Below are 26,248 nucleotides of genomic sequence, written 5' to 3' on the forward strand. Positions count from 1 at the left end.
GAATATTGCCTGTCCGCTTAGAAGTGCTGCTAGATTCCTTGTAGCTGTTTGGCTATGATATATTTCCTGTCAACCAAGACCCTGAATGCCAACATTACTACATGGAGGTCCTCTCCTCAAAATAGTTTGGGAACCCCTTGCCCAGGGCCAGAAAAGGACTCTAATGAGCAAGTCTGGAGACCCCTGGCCATCCTTCATGCCAGTTCCTGCCAGGGACATTGCCCACAATGCTTTACTCTCACCTACCCCCAGGCAGAGTAGCAGCAGCAGACAGCGAGCACAGTCTCACCCACAGGAGTGAGGCAATTCATAATCCGTTAACCTTGAATTCTGAGAGGCCTGCCACTCGGAACGCTGATGGTTGTTGGAGCAGTTTTCAGCTTGGGCAGAATTCAAATTAGCTCCTGCAATCAGCATGCAATTAATTGTTGCCCACCCCGGGCATCTGGGCACTATGCATTGTGTAGTGCAAAGGAATTTCAGGGCATGTGGTCATCTTAGAGCAGAGGTGGGGACTTGGGCGCTCAAAGTGGGACAACCCCACTTTGCACCGGAGATCCCGACAAGGTTTGTCCAAATTTGGTCGACTGATCTTGATTCAGATGTTAATAGTAGTGGCTAGCATTTATTGAGTGCCTGTTAAGTGCCAAATGCTTTTTACAGGCATGATCTCATTACAATGGCCCAATGTAATATATGTCGAGGTATATTCCTAGCCTTCTTATACATATGGAAATCGAGGCTCAGAGAGGGTAAGTGACTTGTTCAAAGCCACACAGCTGGCCAAGCCCCAGATTTGCCTGACACCAAAGTCAGTATGCTTGACCACTCAGCCCCCACCCCGACCTTAAAGATTCCAGGCTGACAGCCCCTGTAGGGCACCCCTCCTGATCAGACTGCAACTCCAGGTCCATCGTGAGGCCTCCCTCCCAGCAGGTCCTGCACTCCTTGGCTGTGGGAAGCCCTGCAGGCTCTGAAGCTCGTACTCTTTGGAGAATTCCTTTCGGAGGCCCCTTTCCGGGGAGAGTTCTACTGGTCCATGTCCCTAGTGGGGAGCCCCAGCAGCTCTGCCCTTGTCTCTGGGTCTCTTGTTAGATGCTCCTTTCCGGCCGGCTTTGTTGCCGCACGTCTCCGTGGGGACCGTTCTCTGCGAGCACCTTGCTTAGGATTCTCTTGCTTCTCAGACCCTCCACCCAGATGCAGGTCTCTCCTGGGGGCGTCCCTTCTCTCCCAGTCTCCTTCCCGCGTCCGGCGTGGGGCGCCCCCTCTCCCCTTGCGGGCGGGCGCCGGAACAGTGTCGCCGGCCGCCGGCAGGTGTCTCCCCACAGAAGGGCGCGCGTCCCTGCGTCGTGGCTGCCGCTGCCAGGCGCCGGCGGCTCCTCGCCGAGGTGCACTCGCGCTCCGGGCTCCGGGCGCGCCGGAGCCGCTCCTCCGCCGCCGCCCGCCCCCCGCGCTCCCCGCGCTGCGCCCCCACCCCGGGGAGGGAGGGCCATGGGCCCGCGCCGCGTCCGCCGCCGCCGCCGATCGCAGGCGCCCGAGCCCCGGGGCGCGGCGGGCAGCGGCTGCTGACGCGGGGCGCCGGCTGCCAACTTCGCGCGCGGAGCTCCCCGGTGGTGCGGTCCCGGCGGCGCGGGCGGCATGAAGACGAGCCGCCGCGGCCGAGCGCTCCTGGCCGTGGCCCTGAACCTGCTGGCGCTGCTCTTCGCCACCACCGCCTTCCTCACCACGTACTGGTGCCAGGGCACGCAGCGGGTGCCCAAGCCCGGCTGCGGCCAGGGCGGGCGCGCCAACTGCCCCAACTCGGGCGCCAACGCCACGGCCAACGGCACCGCCGCCCCCGCCGCCGCGGCCGCCGCCACCGCGGGGCACGGCCCCCCTGGCGGCGCGCTCTACAGCTGGGAGACCGGAGACGACCGCTTCCTCTTCAGGAATTTCCACACCGGCATCTGGTACTCGTGCGAGGAGGAGCTCGGCGGGCTCGGTGAGTGAGCGGCGGCGCCGGCGGGCTCGGCTCCGGCTTCCCCCGGGCTGCGCGGCCCCGAACCCGCGTCCCAACTCCCGGCAGGCGGACAAGCAGGACGCCGCGACGCCGAGGCCAGCGCCCCGCAGCGCTGGGGGGATGGTCCGCGCGTCTGCAAGGTCCGGGAGCCGGGATGTGGGGCGTTCGGGACGCCCCGCCATGTAAAGGTTCGGGGCAGAGCTCCTGCCCCTCGTGAACGCCGGCGGCTTTGGGGACGTCGCTGAGCCCCGGGGAGGTGCGTGTCCTCGGGCGCCCACCCCAGCGGCGGGTCGGAGGGGCGCGCGCTCCTTTGGGCACCTGAACTCATCTCCACGCTCGCCCCTCTTCCTCTTTCTCTCGCGGGGCACTAGGTACCCCCCCCACCCCGCCGCGCCTCTGGGGGTGGGGGTGGTGCAAGGACTGTTGCTATGGGCCGCCCCTCCCACCGCAGGTCTACAGAGCCGAGGGATCATCCTTCTACCCCCACCTCCAGCCCGCGCTAAACGTCCAAGACGGGGCTAAGCACGGGAGTGGGGAGTGGGAGGAGTCTCGTGGGTGCCCTGGAAGCCGGACCCCCGTCAGAGGCTCCCCGACTGCCAGAGCCAGGGAGCCTTCTTGTCCTGACCCTCTCCCGGGAGAGGATGCGACCCGTGCAAAATGAGCAGCTGCCCGAACTCCTGGTGGGGGAGTCCGGGAGGGCTTAGCTTAGCACAAGGTTCCGATCAGAATTGGGGTGGGGGCTGACTTTTTAGAAGACAGACCTCATACCCCTTCCGTTGCCCTCGGGAGGCAGCCAGGGCTGGAGTGAATGTCGCCAAGGCTATGGCAGGGCTCAGAGAACAGCCGGTTGTCCCAGGAAGGGGGTGGTGCTGGCCCACAGGACCTGGTGCCTCTGAGGTGTTGTTGCCCGGAGTCCAGCTGTGGGGACCCTCCTGTGGGGACTCAATTGACACTCCTGAGTGAATTGACCTTTTTCCGCAAGGTTAGAACACCTGGGTGTTTGCATAGCTTCTCAGTATGGACCGGCATATGTGTGTATACTCGGGTAGTGGGAGTGGACACCAGCCATTTGCCCTGAATAAGCCACTGGCCCAACTGGTTTAAAGGACAGAGGGAAGGTGTTGACTTGACCTGATGAGGAGCTCCAGGCCTTGGCCTTGGCTGCTGCCTCTGCCTGGAACACCTTCCCCACATCTCCTCCTGGCCAGCTGCTCCTCAGCTCCAGGGACCCTGGGACCTGCCTTCCAAGGCAGGGCCCTCTGGATAGAAGACCTTGTGACCCCCTTTGGAGGCAGGGTCTTCCCGCCTTTGATTCTCATACTGCCTTTATCTCCCTCGTCACACTTGGCCCAACCTGAAGGCTTCTGGGGCCTGGCTTTGGTCACTGGCTTATTGTCCCCTGTCCCCATAGGATGTCACTCTGTTGTCTTGCTCACTGCTGCCTCCCCCGCCTCTGGGTAGTGCCTAATACATAGTAGGTCCTCAATAGATATTTGCAGGATGAATGTTGGATGGGGCCTTGGGACGATGATCCAGAGGTTTCCTGTGGTGCTGTCTGCTCTGTCTCACTTCTGGGGGTGCCTGAACCAAACTCTTCTGTGGCTCCAAGTGAGCCACACTGGCCGTTTGTCAAAGATGCCCGGTGTTTGAATAGGGTACAGCCCTTCACTGGTTTCACCCCATCAGACTCACTTCTGGTGTGCGCTCAGGACTCGAATTTTTACTGTGGGATGTAATAATAATAACAATAATAATAATAATAATTAACCCCAAAAGGCATCTTGGCTGAAATTCCCCACCTTCCACACAGCTCAGCCTGAACCTCCCATATGGAGTCCTCATAACACCTTGTTGTCAGGAACATCTGCACCCTTTGGGGCAGAGGTCCCCACACATCTTTCTCCAAGTTCAAGATGCTTCCAAGGTTCAGGAGACCCTGCCCTGGGGACATACCACCTCTGCCTCTCACCAAGTTTCTCCATCATGTAGAAACCCAGCCTCTTTGCTCCCTTCCTTTATGCACACAGTTGAAAAGACATGCTGCGTCTCTGGCAGCCAGACTTGTCCTGTCCTTAACTGTGTGGAGCGCGTCTTGGCCCGCGCTGGTCAGCTGAGCCGCCTAATTGTTTGAGGTCTCTCTTGTCCGCTCCCTGAAGGTCACGGTTATTTCCCTGTAGCTCACTCAGGGCTTGATTTGCTTAAGCCTGAGTATTTAAAAAAATTATTAACTGGAAAAGATTTTAAAACGATGTTAGCTAACCTTGATTGAGCCCTCCGCATGCACCAGGCCCCGTTAAAAGTTCTCCCCTGCCGAATCTTGTTGAATCCTGGCCACCACCTTTGAGGCAGTCACTTTCTAGGGTGCCCGCTTTTCAGATGAGGCGAGGGAGCCTGAATTGTCTCTCAGGGGCAGAAGGAAGTCATGGTCAAGGGATTGGGGAGGAGAGTGGTGCATTGGGGTGTCAGAGAGGGGGTATTTTGGGGGGCTCGGCATGAGACCCTCACTCTCAGTCCCCTGTTGGTAAAAACCTGAATGGTTAATTTGTTGGGTAAGTAAAACAAACCTGCAGTTTTCTCTTGGTTACTGTTAGGTAGTGATCACTCCTCCCAGAACATCACAACTTTCCTCCTTGGGAACTTGGAAGATAGTTATTGGCTTGTCAGTGCTGGTGAGAAATTTGAGAGATCTGAGCCAGTGGGGGTGTTTTCTGTGGCTGATCCCACAATACCCAAATCCTGTCTTCTCCACCGTTGCAGTCCTGAAAGGGTGTTAGGAAGTACCTGGCCTCAAAGTTTTGTTGCTATGATAACCTTTCTTCTAGGTTCTGTGACCATTTTATTTTTTTACTTGAAGAGGAAAAAAAAAACCACCCCAACAACCCGCAAACAAAATCCTGATCCCCTCCCCCAACATCAAGAACGAACTTCCTTTCCTCCCCCTTGTGAAACTACAGGCAAAGGTTTCTTTCCCTCTCTGCATTTGACATGCGCCCCAGTGACAACACCGACCAAGCAACCCTAACCTCTCTGTGAGAAACAGCTGCCAAAAGGCACCTTCTTCTCAAACGCCTGTTTGGTCATTTCTTTCTGTGCTTCAGAAAGACCTCTTCCCACTCTGGGCAGCCACAGGGAAATCTAATAAGCCCCTTTTCCCACACTAAAATCGGCAGCGTTCACAAAGAAAACTGCAGCCTGTTCTAAACAGACACACTTTCAACAGACCCGGCACAAAGAAAGCTTTTCTCCCTTCCTCCAAGGAGCACCCGCGTCCTTTTGCAAACAGCAAGGGAAGCATGGCCTCGACACAGAATCCCCCAAGCCCTTCACGCAAGTTGGGTTTCTCTTCTGGTTTAGATGCTGGGGAGGGTTTGAGTGGGGCAGAGGGAAGAGTGGAGGTCTGCGGGTGGGGCAGATGGTGTGGCAGGTGGGAGCTTCGCTGATGGGGGAGACAGGTGACATTCCAAGGTGTTGGACCAAGCGTTGGACTTCATCCTGCCTGTGCTGAGCTGAGGAATGGATGGCTTGGGAAGATGATGGGATGGTGGGGTCTGCTGGAGGGAGGTGGAGCTGGAGACAGAGGAGGAGAGACGAGTCCCAGGAAAAGGTGCAGGACCAGGCCATGGGGTGGGTGTGGGTGATGAAGCTGGAAGATGCACGTGTGACCCAAGGCTGAAGTCCCTGTGCCCCATACCGCGTTGGCCCCACCACCCCGGGAAAGGAGCACTTTCTGAACACCTCTGTCCCCTGTAGAATGGGGCTGGGCCCTGCCTCTTATTAGCAGCATGGCCTTGGGCAAGAGCCCTGCTCGCTACCCTGCAGATGGGGATCAGAGCAGCTAGCACCTGCCCGGGGTGCAAGGACCCAGCGAAACGGTGCAGGGAGTGTTTAGAGCCAGCTAGGTGTGAGCACGTCTCAGCCACCAGCCCTGTGCCGCTGCCACCACCCGGGTCTGAGCGACCCACATCTCTCCTGTGGCCTCCCCATGTCTGCCATTACTCCCCCCACCCCCATACATTCTCCACTGGGTGTTGGGGCTTCATCAGATCCTCCCCTCCCTTGCACAACATCCTTTGTGGCCCTCGTCTCACTCAGAGTCAAAGCCAAGGTCCCACGTGAGGTGATGGCAGCCCTCTGCCCTCCCTGCTACGCTGCCTCTCTGAGCTCCTCTCGTGCAGGCTCCATCCCCTGCCACACCGGCCTCCAGCACACCTGGCACCCTGTGGTATCAGGGCCTTTGCACTGGCTGCTCCCTCTGCTTGGAAAGCTCTCTCCTCAGACCCATGTGAGACCATTTCTCGCACCTTCTCTAAGTCTGTTCTCAGCTCTCTCCCACCACCTGATTCAGAATTGCCCCCCCTGCCACATGTTTCCTGTTTAATGGTTCTCCCAGTGCTTACCACCGTTGGCCTTACCTCAGTATTATGTGTTTGGTTTGTGTATTGTCCACCAGCTCCACGGAGGTGGGGATGGGATTTTAACTGCAGTGTTTGCTGCTGGTTCTCCAGTGCTTAGAACCCTGGCACACAGTCGGTGCTCAATAAATGTTTGTAGCATGAATGCTGGTGGGTTTTATTGCTGTTGCTCTTGGCATACAGTTCTTACCCCAGGCTGAGGCTGGCGGCCCCTCCCTTTCCACTGAAGTGCCCACTATGCACCCCCCTCCTGTATGCACACGTGTGTGTGGGCGAGAGCCGTTCTCGCTCAGGAGGGGGGAACCCCAAGCTAGCCTCCCCCCATACCTTCCCTACCCTACCTCCCCTTCTTTCCTATAGAAACCCCAGATCTTCTGCCCAGTTCCCTGTGATGTACCCAGCTGGGAAGTTTCTACAGCTTGGGGGTATGTCAGTGTAACATTGGACGGGCTTCATGTTGGGGGCACCTGATGGGCAAAGATTCAGACTTGGAAAGGTGTTGCTCTAAGCCCTCCACGAGCGTTAACTCCTTTCCTGTCTGAAATAGCCCTATCGGGTAGGTGCCATGCTTACCCCATTTCCTAGATGAGCAAACTGAGGCACATAGAGGTCAGCTGCCTTGTCCAAGGTCGCACAGCTAGCGAGTGGCAGAGCTGGGATGTGCACTCAGGCAGGAGGCTCCGAAGCCTGGCTCTTGCCTGCTGTGTCACACCGCACCCGCGTCTCCAGCCTAGTTTGTTCAAGTTCCCTGGGCTCCTGCTACCGACCTCATTGGGAAGAGCACTGCATCTGAGTCACAAGCCCTTTGTTCGAGTCCGGGCTCAGATGCCAACTTGCTGAGTGGCTTTGGATAAGTCGTAGTCCCTTTCTTTGTAGTCTTTTTCTATTCTCACGTGTAAAATGAGGGTTTTGTTTTGTTTTTTGTCTGGATGATAGAGGGGACAGAGCACCATCCTTGTGACCATGGGCTTCAAGGTCAGACAGTCTGGGTTCCAGTCCCCATGCCGCCACTCACCTGCTGTTCGGCCTCTCTGGGCCTCAGTTTCCTTGGCTGGGGCATGAGGATGGTACCATTCGTCCCATGATATTATCACTGGGGTTCAACCAGATAATGCCGCATGGCAAGTGCTCTGTAAATGGCACTTGCTGTAGTCTGACCCTCGTGTCAGAGGCTGCAAACAGGTGGCCCATGGGTCAGATCTGAACAGTATGTCTGTTTTGTTTGGCCCTACAGTATTTACAGTGATTTTGAATAAGGTGCCAACATTTGAACATCAAGACACTTCACAAAAATGTCTGAATTTCTGGCTTTTCCCAAAACCTGGCAGATCTGTCTGCATGGACCCAGGTTCCTATGGAAGTGGAGCTGCCTTAGGGGAGTCCACAGTCCGTCTCCCTCATTCTGCCTCTCACTGTTTATAGGAATTGCCACCCCTTTGGGGCTTAGGCCCCAGACCTCAGAGTCCTCCCAATGCCTCTTTCTCCTACCCCCCACACCTGGTCTGTTGGCAAGGCTGCCAGCTCTTACTCAGAATGCAGCCCACACTGGCCTGAGCCCCAGCCCCTCTCCCCTGGGCTAGGGCAGCAGCTCTTCACTGGGCCCCTGCACCTGGCCTGGGCCCCCGTGTCTGTGCTCCACCCAGCAGCCAGAGGGCTCCTGTTGAATCCAAGCCAGATCACCCTGTCCCCTGCTAAGGACCCTCCAGTGCAGTCCACTTTGTTCAGAGTCAGCCAATGCCTTCCAGTGCCTGCACGGCCTGCTGGGATTTGTCCTGTTCCTTCCCTAGCCTCTCCCCTCCCATTCCTCCCCACAGTTGCTCTGTCTTATCCACAGCAGCCTCCTTACTGGTCCTTGAACAGGGCTAGATGCCCCTGCCCCAGGACCTTTGCACTTGCTGTACCCTCTGTCTGGGGACGCTTGTCCCAAATTCTACAAGGCCCCTTCCTTCTCAGGCAGGTCTCTGCTCAAAGTCCTTTTGTCAGCAAGGCCTTTCTGGACCACCCTGTTTAAACCAGCAGCCTCCCCGCCCCCAGCACCTCACCCTCCCACCTTGTGTCCCCCAATCTCTAACTGCTCTCCTACCCACTACATGTCATGCTCATTTATCTTTATTGTCTCTCTCCCCTGCTAGGATGCCAGCTCCTCGAGGACAGGACTTGGTCCATCTCACATCATGCTACATCCCAGAACCTAGACAAGCTGGCCCCTAGTAAGGTTCAGTGAATACTGTTGACTGCACTGGGTTTGGGGAACATCAGGGCGTCTGCGTGCAGCGGGAGGCCAGGGCTCTGCACTCTGTGACCAGCATTCCCAGGGGCTTATCAGACGTTCTTTCTTCCCTCCTCCCTCTCTTGTCATGCTCCCGAGAAGAGGTGTTTAGTAGGACACCATAAGGAGCTGGAATAGCTCACGGTCATCCCCCTGTGTTTAAATTCTGGGGTGTCACACTCAGACCCATCTTGCAGGGATGCTGCGACCTCTGGCCTCTGAGCTGCCTGCAAGGCTGTGGTGGTTAAGCTCTTGATCTCAAGTGACAAAAACAGACGCCACCCCAGATAAGAAAAAAGGGGAGTTTATAAGGACGCTGCTGTGCATAGAGTCCAGGTAAAGGGGCAATCCCTGGCCCTCAGTGGTCAGAGCCAGGGCCATTCGGGCTCCTGGAGGCGGAGTTGATGGGCCTTCAGTTGGGTCCACAGCCACCGGCCAGTGTCTTGTGGGGCAGGCTGGAGGCCCAGGAGGGCAGCGTGAAGAGAGAATGGTGGGGACTGGGGGATAGGGCAGCTACTGCTTGGCTCCAGACAACGTCATTGCAGGATGGGGGCCCACGTGGTTCAAAGCTGCCCATTTGTGTCAAAACTCTAAATTTTTATGTGAAATCTCATGATTGTTAACATTTTGCAACTAATTCAATTAAAAAAAAGAAACCTGGTCTGCAGGCCAAAATCAAACCCTTCCAAGGTGGGGTAGCCCCTTGCCCTGCAGTTTGCATGTCCTAGGCCAGAGGTTTGCTATCAACAGGATTTGGTTCCCAGCCCCCATCCATGTCTCTTGGTTCATGGTCTTGAGAGAGAATCTGATTGGACAGTGTGGAGCAGGTGGCTGTGGCTGTCCTGTTTGCTCTGTGCTGAGAGCCGGGATGTGGGACTGCAGAACCCGAGCCTGTGGGTAGATGGAGCAGGACTTCGAGACTGGGTTGTGGGCAGAAATACCTAAAGGAGTCAACCCTGTCCATCAGGAGTCCAGACTCACCGCAAGCCAGGGAAACTATTGAAATGGGCTTCAGCAGAGAAGGTCTCATCATAGAAAAGTCCAGGGTGTGGGATGGCTGGATTGAGCAAAGTTGCTGGGAATTGATCTCTTTCTAGCACTTGGCTCTGCCTTTCTCTGGGTTATCTTCATTCACAGGGGACCCTCCCCATGTAGTAGCCTCTTTCTATCTCTCCTTAACTTCAGTAGGAAAGAGAGATCTTCCTCCCCAAGGCTGACACAAAAGTCTCAGAACTGGTTCCCATTGGATCAACCTAGGTTAGGTCCCCACCTGTGAGCCAATCACTGGGGCTCTGGGGTGGATTGTGCTGAAAGACTGGGCCTTGGTCACATGCCCACCCTGGACTGGGGGTGAGGGCAACTCCATCTACACCATGTGGCCTGAGAGTGGAAAGGGGTGTATCTGTCAGCTCTTGTCATGTCCTACTGTGTAACAACAACTGTGAATCTTATTCAACTCAGGAGTCTGTGGATCAGGGATTGAGGTCAGGCTGGGCTGGGTCACTTGCAGGTGTGGAGGTCTCTGGCTGTTGGCTGGAGCGGGGGAGGAGACTGGGCTATGTGTCTGTCATTCTTCAACAGGCCAGCCTGGCCACCTTCTCATGGTGGTGTCAGAAATGTAGAAGCCGGAGCAAGCTGAGTTGTGCACTTTCCAAGTCTCCCATTACGTCCCACTTGCTTCTATCCTGTTGGCCAAAGTGAGTCACACGCTGAGCTTGGCGTTTGTGGGAGGTCACAGCCAAGCTACTACAGCCGGGGACCTGGATACAGGGGACGGTGCAGAACTGGGGCTGTTAAAACAGTCACTCTGCCACAGTGGTACCTCAGGATCAGGGCTGGGCCCTGCACAGGGACAACAGGTGCTGGTCAGGTCAGAACCAATGCCCCCACTTGCACACCAAGGACAAATCTGGAAACTGAGGGTTTGTGGCCACATCTTCCATCCCCGGCCTGATTCATTCTAGCTAAGTCACTGTGGCTGTGTTCTTAGCTGTTTGGTGCTGTGTGGCTCTGTGATGATAGGGTGAGGCCATGGGCCATCGTTCCAGGCCACTGCATCCCCCTAAACATGCAATTTGGCCTACATTTTCCTAAGGCCCATCACTGAAGACCACCCCAGGTTAAGAAGCTCTGATCCATCTGGTGTTCCCCAAACTTGGCCATACCACGGAATTGTCTAGATGCCCAGGGCTTTTACTTGGTGGGTCTGGCGAGGCCCTGGAATCTGTATTTCTGACCATCTCTACTGGGGGTTTGCAGTGCAGCCAGGCATGGGCATCAGTGTTCTGGTGCAGCCCTCTCATGGTGCCCCTAGATTGGGCAGGACGGGCGTGGGCTTGCACAGAGTTTGGGGCAGGGCTGGACATGGGTAGGTGCCAGTCAGTGCTCTTCTCTTTGTCTTGCCCCTGCCGACTTCTCTGACCTCTTCTGGGACCACCTCGGCTCCACCACGCGGGCCTCCCTGCCCGCTGGGCTCATGTCCCGCCTCAGGGTGCTTGCTCTTGCTGGTTCCTCTGTACATGGAAGACTTGTGTTTTTTGTCTCAGCTCCGCTCCACGTCTGCAGGCCCTGCCCAAGGCCAGCCCTGGCTACTGTCCACTCTGTTCTTCACAGCATGGACCCCTTGCTGAAGTTACCTGGCTTGAGTATGTCTGAGTGATTCACGATTTGTATCTCTCGTCCTAAAGTGAGCAACTTGAGAGCAGAGCAGAGGCCACATTTAACTTCTCCACTGTGGTGTTCCCAGGACCCACATGCAAGGGCCCTTAGTAAGTGGCAGGATCTCTTTGGGTGGGAGAGCTGATACTGGTGTCTCACTACACCAGGAGGTCTTTGGTTACTTACAGAAGTGAAAGTCACCTTGAAAATGCTCAAAACTGAATTAAGAACAGTGTTAAGATGTAAACCTTGAAGGATGCCAGGAGGGCCAGGCTGGGGGTGAGGGGAGAAGGTGGCAGTAGGAGGCACGGCAGGACCAAACAGACCAGGGCAGACACCTCCTGGGTGCAGCCTGGGGCTCTGGGACTCCTGGGTTCTGGTCGGAGATGAGGCAGGAGGGCCCTGACCCAACCCTGAACCAAGGCTGGGGCAGGTTCCTAAGGGTCCTGAGGAAGGTGTGGCCTGGGAGGGCATGCTGGTGGGGACAGTGGTTTAGAATAGAGAAAGCTGGAGTGTTTCAAGACTCTCCTGGGTTGTCAGAGGAAACGTGGCTTAATGTCCTTCTCTGAAAGGTGGGGTAATAGTAGAACCAAGCTCTTGGACTCGTTTCTTCCTGTGGCTCCTGGTGGTTTTCTATCTACTATAACTACAAGGCCAGAATCTCTGTCCAAAAATAGCCCTTTGATCCCCCAAAATAATACAATGATACTAGCTCTGTCCTTGGATTCTAGCTCGGTGGTGATCTTGGTGAGGTGTGGGAGAGCGCCTGGCCCCAAGCTTAGCTGTAGGATGCAGGTCCCCTTCCAGGGGTTGCCCCTCATCCCTGATGGTGGGCACGGGGGTGGGGGGCACTCAGCATCTGGCAATAGGGCTGTGGTGTGTTTAGGCTAGAGCCTGGGCAGGGGCAGGACCTAGGTGAGGGCTGTGGCTGTGGCAGCCTCATCCTGAGTCCCAGTCCCCCCACGGGGAGGGGAGAGAAGGAGACAGAGCTGTTGTGAGGGGTGACCGAGATACAGAGGGAGAGAGGGACACAGAGAAAAACTGAGATGGGGATGGAGGGGGCCAGAAAGTGAGATGGTGAAAGGGGGTGAGAGAGACAGAGAGAGACAGAGGTACAGAGAGAGACGAGAGGACAGAGGACAGAGGCACAAACACAGGGACACACGTGGACAGAGATACAGAGAGAAACAGAGACAGAAATAGAAAGACAAAAGGAGAGGCATACAGAGAGAGAACAGACAGATGTGTGTGCACACACGCACACATGAAAGGCACACACATAAAATGTGCACACATGCACACACTCACACGTGCACACACATGCATGCACAGGCACACATGTCCACACACATGCATTCAGGGCATACATGCACACACATGTGTGCACATGCAGCCATGCACACACATGCACATGCAACACATGCACATGCAGCCATGCACACACATGCACATGCAACATACGCACACAAGCCATGCACACATGTACATGCAACACACACACATACATGAGCACACATGCACACATGCAAGGTGCACACACCCGCACACGCACACACACATGTGCATGCACGTGCACACAGCCATGTACACACATGCACATTTAACACATGCACACATGCAAGGCACCCAGGCATATACATGCACACACATACACACGCACTACACATGCACACACACATACATGTGCACACACAGGCATGCACAAACGCACATAGGCATGCACACACACGCGCACACACACATGCACACCTGCACATCCAGGGATCTGGAGAGGGGATCAGTGAGTGAGGGGAGCCTGAGACAGCTCAGGGGAGGCGGGAGGAGTGCACATGGCCCCTTCCCGTCTTGCTCTTTTCCAGGAGGGGCTGCCTCCATGTCCTTGGCTGGAGGGGTCCCTTCTGGGAGGGGAGGCGGGTCTGCCCAGGGGCTGCCCTTTGAGGCCTCAGTCCTTGGGAGGGGCTGCACACCATCCAGGCAGGCGGGGAAGGTAGGGCTGCTGGGCCCGCCCCTCCCTAGTCTCTCTCCTCCCAGCTCCTCCTCCCTCTGTTCTCCCCTGTTGAGTACAGGGGACAGGTCAGTGTTGCAGGGGGGCTTGAGTCCATCCCAGCTCACTGGCCCCTCTCCGAATGGCCCCAATGATAACAATAATGACAATAACAATACAACTTACGTGAAGTATGACTAGGATAATAAGACACCTTGGGAAAACTGCGCTATTTTTATTAGTTGCTCCCCTTCTAAGTAGGCTCAGAATGGGGCAGCAGCTTCTGGACAAGTTCCCGCCGGATTCTGGTGGGGCCTCCACTCTTCCTGTTCACGTCTGCAGGTCTCCCCTTCTCTCTGGCCTCTCTCCCTCTCTCTATGGAGGTCCAGTTCTAGAAGAGGGAAGGGGAGACTGAAGTCCCTGCTCTTCCTCCATCCGCTTGGATGCCACCAGCCACATCAGCTGTCCTCAGCCTTCTCTCACATGGCCCCACTTTGCCTGAGCCCCCCCTTGTGAGAGATCTCCTGAGTGGTCCTGGGAGAAGCAAAGAAGGAGGAAGACTCTCCCCAGGTCATAGTTGGGCGGGGTGGGGGGGGGGCCATGAAATTGGACTCTTGCTCAGTTGAACTCTCTGCCTGGGGGTCTGGCAGGCCTCTCAGACTTACAAGCCCCAACCAACCGTCTTCTGCTCCACCCTTGCCGGCCTGGATGGGCTCGGTTATGCTGCCGTGACAATCTGCAGATCTGGGAGGTTTCAGACGGCCGTGGTTTATGTCTTGCTTACACTACTGCTCATTGTGGGTCAGCTGGGGGCTCTGTTTCATGTCGTCCTCATTGGGCACCCAGGCAAAGGAGGCTTCATCTCTGGGTTTCCATGGCTGTCGAGGCAAGAAAGCGGGGTGAGCTCTTGCCTAGAAGTGGCATGTTGTATCCTGTTTGCATTTCATTGGCCCACTCAAGTCACATGGCCACACTCGCCCTCCTCAGGGACTGGAGAATTGCAATCCTGCCATGTGCCTAGAAAGCGGAGAGCTGGGGACAGTGCAAACGACACCCACATCCCTAGCCCTGCCCCTCTCTGAGCCCCAGCTCTAAAAATGACGAGCCCTCTTTCCAATTTCTCAGGCAAAAACCTCAGAGTCATCTTTTTTTTTTTTTTTTTTTTTTTTTTAAAAGATGACCGGTAAGAGGATCTTCACCCTTGGCTTGGTGTTGTCAGCACCACGCTCTCCCGAGTGAGCCACGGGCCGGCCCTCAGAGTCATCTTTGAAACACTCTCTCTCTCTCTCACACACGCGCTTCCGTGCACACAAACACACACACAGACACACACACATACACACACACATTTGATCCACCAGCAAATCCCATTGGCTCTTTTTCAAAACACATCCAGAGTCCAACCATCTGTCACCATCTCCTCTGCCAACCTGGTCTGAGCCTGCACCACCTCTTGCCTGGACAACTCCAGCACCCCCCCTCCCTGGTCTTCCTGCTTCCACTTGTCCCCTACAGTCTGCTGAGTGGTTCTGCCTCAGGGCCTTTGTGCTGGCAGTTCCCTTGGCTTGAAATCCTTTCCCTGGATTTCCACTCCCTCACTTTGCTAAAATGTTCCCTTGTGAGTGAGGTCTTCCCTGGTCACCCCATTTACAATTGCAGCTCCTACCCCCTGGTACCCTCATTCCACAACGTGGCTTGATTTTTTTTTCCATAAAACTTCTCCCCACCTGACATGCTGACAATTGCTGGATCTACCTCAATGCCTCAGTGATGTGCAACCCACGCCTTGAGAATCGCTATCTGCATCAACTCTTTGTTTTACGAACAAGGAAACTCAAATCTCTTCAGGGAAAGGCCCTTTTCAAAACCATCCTCCAGTCGTGCACAGAGCTGGTGCTGGAACCCGGAGCATTTTCCCTCAGCCCTGCTTTCTAGTCATGGACCCTTGATCATCTCTTAAGGATCTGCAAGATCTTGACCTTCAGTTTTATGATTTGTTCCCTGTTTTTCAGAGTAACTGTTATTTAAAAAATGCCCCCACCTCTCAAAAAAAAAAAAAAAAAAGCTCAATTTCCTGGGACTGGTAGGAAATGAACAGTTCGAATTACTCAGAATGGAAGGCTTCAAGTTTTCCTTCATTCTTTCTTTCATTTAATGAATACCTACTATGTGCTAGATTTTGTCTAGGTGCAGGGGATTATAGCAGGAAACAAGACAGATGAGTTTTTTTTTTTTTTTTTTTTTTTTTTAAATCTCAGGTGGTTGACAGACAAGAGGTTGTTTATTCATTTGTACATTTATCCTATATTTGTTGAGCCCCTGCTGGGGCCACTGTGGATTCAGTGGTGGACCAAACAGGCAAAACCCTCATCTTCATGGAGCTGACATTCGAGAAGGGGACAGACGATGAGAACAGATTTATCAGAGATTGTGGCTTAAATAGCACCAGATTCAGGCCAAGAACGACCCCTGGAACTCAGGGGGTCAGGGCAGCTGTCAGGCACCTCTGAGCAGTGAGGCTAACAGGCTCTTGATTGCATAAGTGACATCTCTGTGACTTTTCAAGCCTGGTTTAAATTTTTCCTCTGATGGTTATGGAGTAGAATTTTGAGGCCTATAGTCTCAAAGTATTTTCTAGGATACTTATCTCCATCTTTAAAGATTTGTCCTTTGCAAGAAGAGATTATTTGGAAGGATTTTCTGGAAGCTGGAATGTCTCCTCTGGTCTTCATTCATTCATTCATCACATTTATTAAGCACCTACTTTGTGCCAGGTCCTCTGCTAGGCACCAGGAATACTTGGTGAACTGGATAAATGAAGTCCCTGCCCACAGGGAGCTTCCACTCCAGTGGAGAGAGAAAATAAATAAATTAAAACATAGATAAATCAATAATTTCATGTAGACATCAGTGCCATGAAACGGTCGTGAGGCAGCTCTTGAGGGTGGAGCTCTCGATAGGGTGCCAGGGAAACTTCTTAGGGTGACATTGGAACTGAGACCTGAATGACCAGAGGGGCAGTCTTGCAGAGGTCTGGGCGGAAAAGGGAATGCTTTCTAGGCAGATTCAGTTCGTCCTTAGTGATTAGTTCTTTGGTTTTCTACTTCTTGAGTCAATTTTTGATGAGTTGTGTTTTCTCAGAAAATTCCTCCTTCATCAAGAATTTCCAATGTATTCACATAAAATGTAGCATAGTATTTTCTTCTGATTAAAAGAAAAAGCCTCTCTCTCTCTTTTTTTTTTCTTTTGAAGATGACTGGTAAGGGGATCTTAACCCCTGACTTGGTGCTGTCAGCACCATGCTCCCCGAAGTGAGCTAACCAGCCATCCCTATATAGGGATCTGAACCCATGGCCTTGGTGTTATCAGCACCACACTCTCCCAAGTGAGCTATGGGCCAGCCCAGAAAAAGCTTCTCTCTGATGAATTTCCTATCCTCACTTCTCATCCAATGTATTTGTGTTTTCTTTCTCTTTCTCTTGATTTGTCTTGCTCAAGTGTGCTGAGGGTGATAGGGGCCCTGGTGAAAATTGCTTTTTGGACACTCGAGAGAGAGCAGGCTGGCTTGAAGTCTTTTTTTTTTTGGCCACTGGCCTGTGTGGGGATTGAACCCTTGACCTTAGTGTTGTCAATACTGTGGCTTGAAATCTTTACACGGGATCTATACTGAGATTTCATATCCTTAGACCCCAGGCTCTTGTCATTTGCCTCAGTTCCCTTCTTTTATTTCAGTCCATGTCTTGCCAGCTTGGCCGTTTTATTTCTCCCACCTCTTTTTTTTAAAAGAACCAGTACTCTTGTACTTTATCAATTCTATTTGTTTACATCATTGTTTTCTTTTGGCCTGCTCTTCTGAGGTTTGTTAGTGTTTTAAAGTTTTTGAGTTAAAAACTATTTTTATAGTTAAAAAAAATGAATGAATTTAATGCTATGAGTTTGCCTCTGATCACTGCTTTGGCCACATCCTGTGAGTTTTAAAACACAGTGCTTTCTATGAAGTAATTTTCTAAAGATTCTGTAATTTCAATTTTGCTTCTGAAAGTTCTGAAGTTTTGCTTTTGTTATTTCATTGATCCAAAAATAATTTAGTGGAGCATTTAACAATTTTCTAGTGCCTTGTCTTATTTGCTTAAACTTTTGTCATTAATTTCTCATTTTACTGAATGATGGAGAAGGTAGCCTGTGCAATTTCTACTTTGTAATTTTTTTTGGTAAATGTTTTATTTGAAAAAGCAGGTAGATTCCCTGTGTGTCATTTGAAACAGCTTTATAGATAGCATTATTTAAGGACTCTATATTGGTATTTGTTTATCTTTGCTCTCTTGTTCTGCCAAAAGCTGGATGAGGTAGGTCAAAATCTTTCTCTTCAATAGGATTCTTTCCATTTTTACTTGAATTTCTGGTAGTTTTTGTTTTTATAAAGTTCGACTCTATGTTATTCACCACAAAAAGATTCATGACAGTTATATTTTCATTGTAGAATTGTAGATTTTATCTTTTGTCAAGATGAAATGACTACTTTCCCTCAGCGAGTGCTTTTTTGTTTGAATTCTATTTTTTCATATTTTAATATTGCCATTCCTGCATTCTTTAGTTTGTATTCCCTTGACACACTTCTTACTAGCCTTTCTATTTTAACTTTCCCATGTCTTTTTGTTGGGTGCAAGTGTGGCAAGAACAGTCAAGTTAGATTTTCTTCTTTTGGTCTTTACCAAATAACATTTGTTTCTATAATAAATACATTTGGTCTCACCTTTTTTTTTTTTTTTTAGTTGAACGCTTTCAATTCTTAATTCCTTTTTCTTTAAACATTGTCTTTATTTTTTATCTTTTACTATATGGGTTGGGTTTTGTTTCTTTTCTCTTTAGTGATGATTTTAAAAGCCTACGTACTGATGTTAATTCTGTTTTTAATACTTGTATTTCTGTTTGTCTAATAATTATGAAGAACAAAACATCACATATTATATTTTCCCTGGTAGGATGAGAAAATGAGCTGCTTTTGAACTATCTTCTACTCATATTTGTAATAATAATTGCAACTTAATTCCGTGCTTAACTGGTTTCATTGCTAATTGCAAGTGCCTTTAGTAAACTTTCTCCCTGTTTTCATGCATATCTTGGTTGGCTTTGAGCACTAGACATGATGGCCTATGTGCTGGCCACCAGCTAAGTGCCAGATCCCTTGCTGGATACTAGATGCAGTGGTGATGGGGATGGCTGGGTTCCTGCCCTTGTGGGACTTCCAGTCCTGTGTTTGTGTTTATGTGTGTGCATGTGTGTACACACGTGTGTTCACGTGTGTGAACATTACACAAGGAAGCAAACCCATCCCCCTCTGAGGAGGTGATATTTAAGTGAGACTTGGAGGCTGAGAGGAAACAGCATCCAGGCATGGCACATACAAAGTCTTTGCATAGGGAAAGAGCTTGGTGAGTTGGTAGAATGGAGAGAAGGCTGGTGTGGCTGGAATAGAATGTGGGTTAGGGTGGGGAGGGTAGAGTGGGGGTGGGGAGGTGAGGGGGTGGGAAGGAGCAGAGTGAGGTGAGATGGGGGAGGGAGCAGGGAGCCATGTGGGGGGGTGGACTTCATACTCAACATCCACAGTGATCTTCTTAGCTCTTGCTTACCTGAGAATATCTCTCTGTGGAATTTGTCTATGGATTGCGGTGCGGCAGGGCAGAGAATCCACAGGTTTGAACCTTTCCCCTCAACATCTGTAGGCATCACTCCATGGCTTCTGACATCTAGTGTTTTTTTTTTTTTTTTTTGGTAGCTGGCCACGGTATGGGGATCTGAATCTTTGACCTTGGTGTTAACAACATTATGCTCTAACCAATTGAGCTAACCAGTTGCCCCTGGGTTATATACTTTAAATTATTCCTACTATTCCATTTCCTACTATGGGTATTTCATACCGTCCATCATCCAGGCTCTTCTTCAGGGACACCACTTATTTATGGAATTAATTTCTCTTCTCTGACCTCTATGTCTATCATGTTCTCTCTAATAATTTTAATGTTCTTTTTGTTTCATTCTTTTGCATTCCAACATAGTTCAGAAAGTTCATTCTCTAGCTGTTGGGATCTCTGAATGTTCAGGAGAGAAGACTCCAAGCCTCAAGTCCTTTATGCTTTACGTGCTGGTGACCAGAGCTAGACTATGCTAGACTAGCTTTGAGGATGCCTTTGCCTGGACTGGGGCCCTCACTCTTGCTCCCTCCCCTGTGCTCCAGCCTGATTTCCATTTGGGCTTCAAGGACGGGAAAGATAGTGCCCCCACCAAAGCAAGGGAAAGTGCCAGGCCCTAGTTCCCATTCCAGCTCAGAGGAGAAGACACACACAAGAGAGAAAAAGTCTCTCTGCCCCTTGAGTTGTGCCTAATTATGTCCCTGACTCACATCAAAATACCTCCTCTTTGGCAGTGAATTAAGTTTCTGGAGCCTCGTGTCACTAACACTCCACATTGTTGATCCAATTTTCTGTAGGATCGAGTCTGCTCTTTGCTGTTTCAAATGTGTATTTTAATTCTGCTTTTGCATTTTTAGTTCCTTTACAGTCCTTCCTTTCCTCATTTGGCTTCTATTTCACCTAGACTGCCTTTCTGGCAGCTCTCCTTAACTAAATCTGTTGTCTTATCTTCCAATCTGCCAAGTCCTGGTTAGAGTTTATATTTTCCTAGGGACACAAACACGGGCTTTCATGAATGATTTTGTGTTTCCTGTAATCAGTACATTTCAAAGATCTGCCTTTATTCTTTACCTTGAACATATCGCTTCTCTTTTTAGGTTGCAGAATTTTTAGGTCCTATTTGGGATTATTTTCCCTCTTTTTCCTTATCTTTGGGTGTAGGAAGTTCTCTTCATTTATTTGTTTCATTTATTTATTTTATTTCTTTCATTTTGTGACTTTGCTAGCTGGAGGTAGCATCTCCCTCTTTCACCACCCGGTGGTTTAAGTATGGAAAAAAGGAATTATCATTGTGTTATTCGAGTACTCTGTAGTCCCTTTCTTAACAGAAATGGCTAATGGAAAGTTGTAATTCCTGATGTACACATTCCTATATTTCTTCCCTTCTCTGTCCAGTTTTACTTGCAACTCAAGATGTTGAATGGATGGAAGCCAGGGAGTGAGCAGTCCTAGTCTCCTCAGAAAATTCTGTGAGGCCCAGTGAGGGTACGTGGCTGAGGAGTCTAAATGAATGGACAAGGACACACTGCATGTTGAGTTGCAAAGAGTGAGTAATCTAAATGCCAACCACAGTAGCATTTAAGATTTGAGAGGAGGGATCTCACAGCAACCAGGTAAAAACTGAGAAGGATCAAAGAGAACGCCCCCCATTCATGAGTGAATGCTAGGCCTGGAGAGACCTGTTGAGAGTAGGTTTTGGTAATGAGGAGGGAGAGTGTGATGGGCATGTCCACTGGATTTAGAATCAAGAAGATGTGAGTTGGAAGTGCGGCCATTAATTCCTTCATTGGATCATTCATTCACTCATGACCATTAGTAAGCTCTGGATGTACCTTATGTTATGCCCAATAGAGAGTCTTTATCCTGATGGGTACTGGAGATTAAAGATGCATAACACTGGGTCTTTGCCCTGTGAGGAATTCTTCCATTACTAGCTCTGCATGATCTTGAGTAAATGACTCAGACTGAGGGGGCCTCATTTTATCCATCAATACAATGGAGATAAAAACAAACATCTTAGGGGCCGTCATGAGGTTGAGAGGATCAAAAGAGGCAAGTCCCCAGCAGGATGAGTGGCACGGGTCAGCCTGTAGTACACATTTGCTACTGTGAAGTCTGAATAAGGCACTTGGAATTCAGAGAGGTGGTCCGGATGGGGACACTGGGTGGGGAAACAGAGTTTGGCTGTTCTGGGAGATGTTGGGTGGTTGGTCAGCATGGCTTCTAGGTCAGCACTGCTTCTAGGAGATGTTGGGTGGTTGGTCAGCATGGCCCTGACTGGAAAGTGGGAGTCTGGGAGCCACTTGCAAGTCCCCCTACCTGCCCACATGTCGAAGGGCCAGAGCCCAGTGGAGAGAAGCTTCTCAGGTTTGGGGGTGCTGTGAGTCTGTCTTCATCTCCCGGGGTCTCTTAGGATGCTGGAAGCGCATCTGTCTTTGACGTTTCATTCATTCATTTATTGGAATTTTTTTGGGTGCGTACTGTGTGCCAGGCACTCACTACTATTTCTTGACACTGAGAATACAGTGCTGAACAAGACAAGGTCTCTACTCTTGTGAATTCTTAATTATTTTAGGGGAGAGGTGAGGCCACAAACAAACACATAAGATGGTTTTAGAGAGGGAGAATTACAGTGAAAGAAAAGATGGTGAGGGCTGGAGAGTGGCTGAGGAGCTACTCTGGTTTGGGTGGTCAGTGCAGGGAGGCCTTTCTGGGGAGGTGATGTTTCTCTTAAGCCTGAATGTCAAAAAGGAGCCTCCTTGTGAAGGTCTGGGGTGAGAGTATCAGGTGGAGGGAATGGCAAGTGCAAGGCCCTGAGAGTGGGGGCAGGGAACTGGAGGGAGGGACCTGGCTGGGGTCAGGTGAGGAGGTGGCTTCAGGTCCATTCAAGGATAACAGTGTCTGGAGCCCTGGTGATGGGTGTGGAGAGGGCTGATGGGCTTGAGAATTGTCTTGCAGGAATACCTGACAGGCCTTGATGATAAGACCAACGAAAGAAGGAAGGAGTAAGGGAGGAGCCCTAGGTTTTTGGCCTGGCAGGTGATACCATTTGCTGATATAAAGAAAAACAGGGAGGAACAGTTTTAGGGAGAAAATCAGGAATTTTGTGTTTGGATGTATTAAGGTAAGCTACTCATGTTGACTTCTGACCTGCTGAGGACCATGGACAGAAGTCCAAATGTGCGTGTGTGTGTGTGTGTGTGTGTGGTGGTCTGCTGAGGGTTTCTCCACCCCAGCACTGTTGACATCTTGGACTGGATCATCCTCTGCTGTGGGGGTTGTTCTGTGCAATATGGGGTTTTAGAAGACTCCATGGCCTCTACCAGCTAGATGCCAGTAGCCCTTCCCTCCATCATGACAATCAGCAATGTTTCCAGGCATTGCCAAATATCTCCTCCGGGGTGGAGGGTGGAGGGTGGGGACAAAATTGCTCCTGGTTAAGAACAAACATGAGACCTTATGGGGACATTTACTATTGTCATAGGAAGGAATGGAAGATGCACGGCATTGTGCCAGCACCACCCCCTTCCTCACCCATGGTCGACATCCTTAACTGATCACATTGCTTTTTCCTGCAAACCTCAGACACTACCTCAGAATCCTTCTTAACACAGCTGACCAGTAGCCATTATCAAGTACGATTGGCAATGAGATGAAACCCATTTATTCTCCCCTTTCTAGGGGTAGGGAAAGAAATAGAACCCAGAGTGCTTTCTGTGGCCCCCACACTGATTTTTGGTCAAATCCTAGACAGCAGCCTTGACCTGTCTGTGCCTTGGTGTCCCTGTATGTAAATGAAAACAATGCACACTGCTTTCTAAAGATATGACAAAGCCTTAAGTGGGTGGATCAATGAGATAATCTTGGTAACTCAATTTGAGTTTTTGGAGGCGGGCAGAATATTACAGAAATGTGCAGCCGGATCATTATCTCATGGGGTGCTGTGAAGGTGAACCTGTAAATAATTAGAAAACATTGAGCTGTTAAAAAGTGCCAGGTCTAATAATGGGAATAATGAAAAATAAGGCTCTCAGAAGCAGGCAGGCAGGTTGGGAGGCCTGGCAGTCGGCTCTCTCAGGCTGTTGCCGGGACGCCAAGTGGCAGTGCTCAAGGCTACGGTAATCTGTGTATGATGTTTTGTTCAGGTTCAGCGTAACCATGGAGACAGACTTTCCCCCTTCTTTCCGTAGAGCTGATTCCACTCCTGCGCAGATGTGTACGCTGCACACACACAGTCCCACTTTCCTGTACCCCGACTCTTTCTGACTTGGGCCTTTGAGAGGGGTAGCCTTGTGGAATCTGTACTCTAGTGCTGTAGGTTCGAGTTCCACCTCTACCCCTTTCTGAGTGTGATCTCGGATAAGTCAGCCTCTGGAAGCCTCAGTTTTCTAATCTGTAAAATGAAGATAAAAGTTTTCCACTTGCATGGCTGTTGGGGGGATCAAATTCCACCAGCAGTGGAGAAGGGCTCTCAAGTACTCAGAATGTGGCCTAACTTGCTATATTGTTAAAATGGATCTCAGGAACCCAGAATTACAGTAATTGAAATGCTTGGTTACAACAAAACAAAACGAAAACCAAACCGATGAGGTTCACGATGTCCTCTCACCTTAGATCCATGCGTGCCTTCACTGGATTTTATTTGTGAATTTAGTAAGAGATCTTGAGGACTAGACCCTCGCGGTGGCAGCTGGAGCAGTGCCATGTGCTGGGGCTGGGGCCAACCTGCCTGGGCTCAGGTGTCAGCTCAAGTTTACTGGATGTGGAACCACAAGATACTCAAATGCTCCATTCCTCAGCTCCTCATCTGTAAAGTGGGATAATAATTGTACCTAGTGCAGAGAGGTCTCAAGGTGGCGGCGGGGAGCTCTCCTTGGTGCTGATGCGGACTCACTTAATCCAAGATCTGCAAGAGGGAATGGGGCCACTTTGATCAAATATACAGATATCAGACAGTCAGGGGAGGGCTCGGGATGCAGAGGGGTGGGGAGAGGCTGGAGGTGGTTGCATCCCACCGAGGGAAACATTAGATGGAAAAACGTACAGTGTAGCACTTGGGTCCAAAGAGCAAACTGACAGGATTTAATGGGCGGGTCCAGCAACATGTGAGAGACTAGGCAGGGTTTTGGTCAACTGTGCATTTGATATGAGAAGAGCGCCTGGCATGTAATAAAGATCTATATGGGCTTTTATATTGTTATTGTTATTGTTGCTGTTGCTGTCACTGTTATTTTGTATTAACAGTGAAAAATGGTTTCCAAAAACCAGAACATGACCTTGGGTTACATCAATAGAAACATGATAGGTAGCGTGAAGAGGTGGTGGTCTCTCTGTTCTCTGCCATAGCAGGGGCACACCTGAAGCTTTTGGGTTGAGTTTTGAGTGACCTTGATTAAAAGGGGCATTAATGAACTGAAGTGGGTCTTCTGGAGAGGAACCAGGGGGGCGACTTACCCATGTGGAAATTGAGGCTGTGTCTTATTCATCCACTAACAGCTTGTGGTTCTAAGAATTAAGAAAGGTGCAGACAAATTCTGCCCTCATGGAGTGCAGGCTCTTCTAGGGAGTATAAACCAGTACATGCCTCTCATACACGTGGGAAGTTTAGTTAAGAGGGTGGGGGAGTTCAGCTGCGGAAAGAAGCATTTTAAGGCCAGTAAAGAAAAGAATGGGTGCGGGAGTGGTCTGGGGGCACGTGGGAGCTGCCTAGAAATGTGTGAAAGACTTCTGTGGGGGAAAGGGTCCTGATTTGTCTTATGTGACCCCAGAGTCATCATCAGAGGGAGGCAGTGATGGGGAGACCTAATAGAGGAAGCTCAGCTAGGACCAGACTGGGCTTCTCAGCTACACCCAGGAAGCCGAGCCGGAAACTAGGATTTGAAGATCTGTATTTGAGCAGTTTATTTGGGAGGGGATTCCAGGGAGTCCTGGTGGGATCCCATCGGAGGACACTGGGACACTTTGAGGAACAAGGTCCCCTGCACCAACTCCCATTGGTCATTGGTTGAGGGTGTTGTTAATTTCCCACCTGTGCTGGGTGCTGGCTGGGCACATGCTGGGGCCAGGGAAAGCCCCAATGGAGGAGTCACAGCAGCATGAAGCAGGGCATTTGTGGAATTTTGGGGACTGGCAAGTGCTGGGGGCATGCAGGTGGTGCTGGGAAGTGGTAGTGAGTTTTCTAACACGGGGTTATGTAAGTGGTGCCTGCCTGGATGGCCATTTGGCAGGGAGTCAGGCTGAGTCTACTCTGGGCTATAGGGAACCTTGAGAGCATTTTGTGCATGTTGCCCACTTGAGAGATGATGCAATCCCAGACCTTGTCATCCCACAGATGATATGGGGAGTTTGCAGGTGGGTGGACGTGGAGGAAGAATAACTTTTTTCAAGCTGTGTTTTTTTTTCTTCCCCTAAACCACCCACTCCACCTCACTCCTGCTAATTCCAAATAGTGGAGCCCACTCAGATGCTCAGCTCTTGGTTAGAAGTACCCAGCTAGCTGACCCAAACGAAAACTACACTGATGACTGGTGTTTTTTGGAGGGAGTGTGGTCTGGTGGCATGGAGGTGGCCCAGTAAACCAGGAGAACCACTGTCATCCCAGCTTTATCCATTACAAGCTTGAAACTTCAGACAGATCACGGTCCCTTGGGTGGGGGGAGCTCAGACTTTCCAGGATGAGGAGATCTCTAATTCTGGAGCTGACATTTTCAGGCTCTGGAAAACTTTGAATAAGACTTTAAAGCAATTTATTATTGGGGCTACCATTACACTACAAAGAACCCTGTGTGGGAATTGGGGCTATCTCATGATATAGCACTTAAAGTTGCAAAGTGCTTCCCAATATTTTATTAACTGAACATGGCCCTGTAAAGCCCCCACTGCTCACCCTTGTGAGTGGGCACACGTGTGCTGTAAAATCCAAGCAGTAAATGTCGAGGGACGAGTAGACGGCAAGTAAGGGTTGTCACTGAGATGTGCCACTGGAAAGCTAGCACTTGAGACTCCCATGAGAGAAGGATCTCACCTATTTTATTTTAATTCAAAAGGCACTTTGAAACCATTTAAAATACATACACTTAAAAAAAAATATAGCTGTAATTAGTGTGTATGTGGGGAGGGGAGAGAATTTATCCATGTGCCAGGCACTCCTCCTGCCCCCATTGTACAGAGGGGGAAACTGGCCATTGGAAAAGTTAAGTCATTCACCCAGTATAGGAGTTCATAGCTGGGGAGATT

The 26,248-nt window shown here is 50.9% G+C and overlaps 1 protein-coding gene across 3 annotated transcripts in view; it reads left to right on the forward strand.

Moving 5' to 3' along the window:
• Window positions 1–1,638: 1,638 nt before the first annotated feature.
• GSG1L (GSG1 like) overlaps window positions 1,639–26,248 on the forward strand; it is a 216,854-nt gene continuing 192,244 nt past the window's right edge. For all 3 annotated transcript variants that reach the window (XM_063101198.1, XM_063101200.1, XM_063101199.1), the window contains exon 1: window positions 1,639–1,981. In XM_063101198.1, coding sequence (XP_062957268.1) covers window positions 1,639–1,981 — 343 coding nt within the window. The remainder of the gene's footprint in view (window positions 1,982–26,248) is intronic.

This window comes from Cynocephalus volans, chromosome 6 (assembly GCF_027409185.1).
Source record: "Cynocephalus volans isolate mCynVol1 chromosome 6, mCynVol1.pri, whole genome shotgun sequence".
Taxonomy (NCBI): Eukaryota; Metazoa; Chordata; class Mammalia; order Dermoptera; family Cynocephalidae; genus Cynocephalus; species Cynocephalus volans.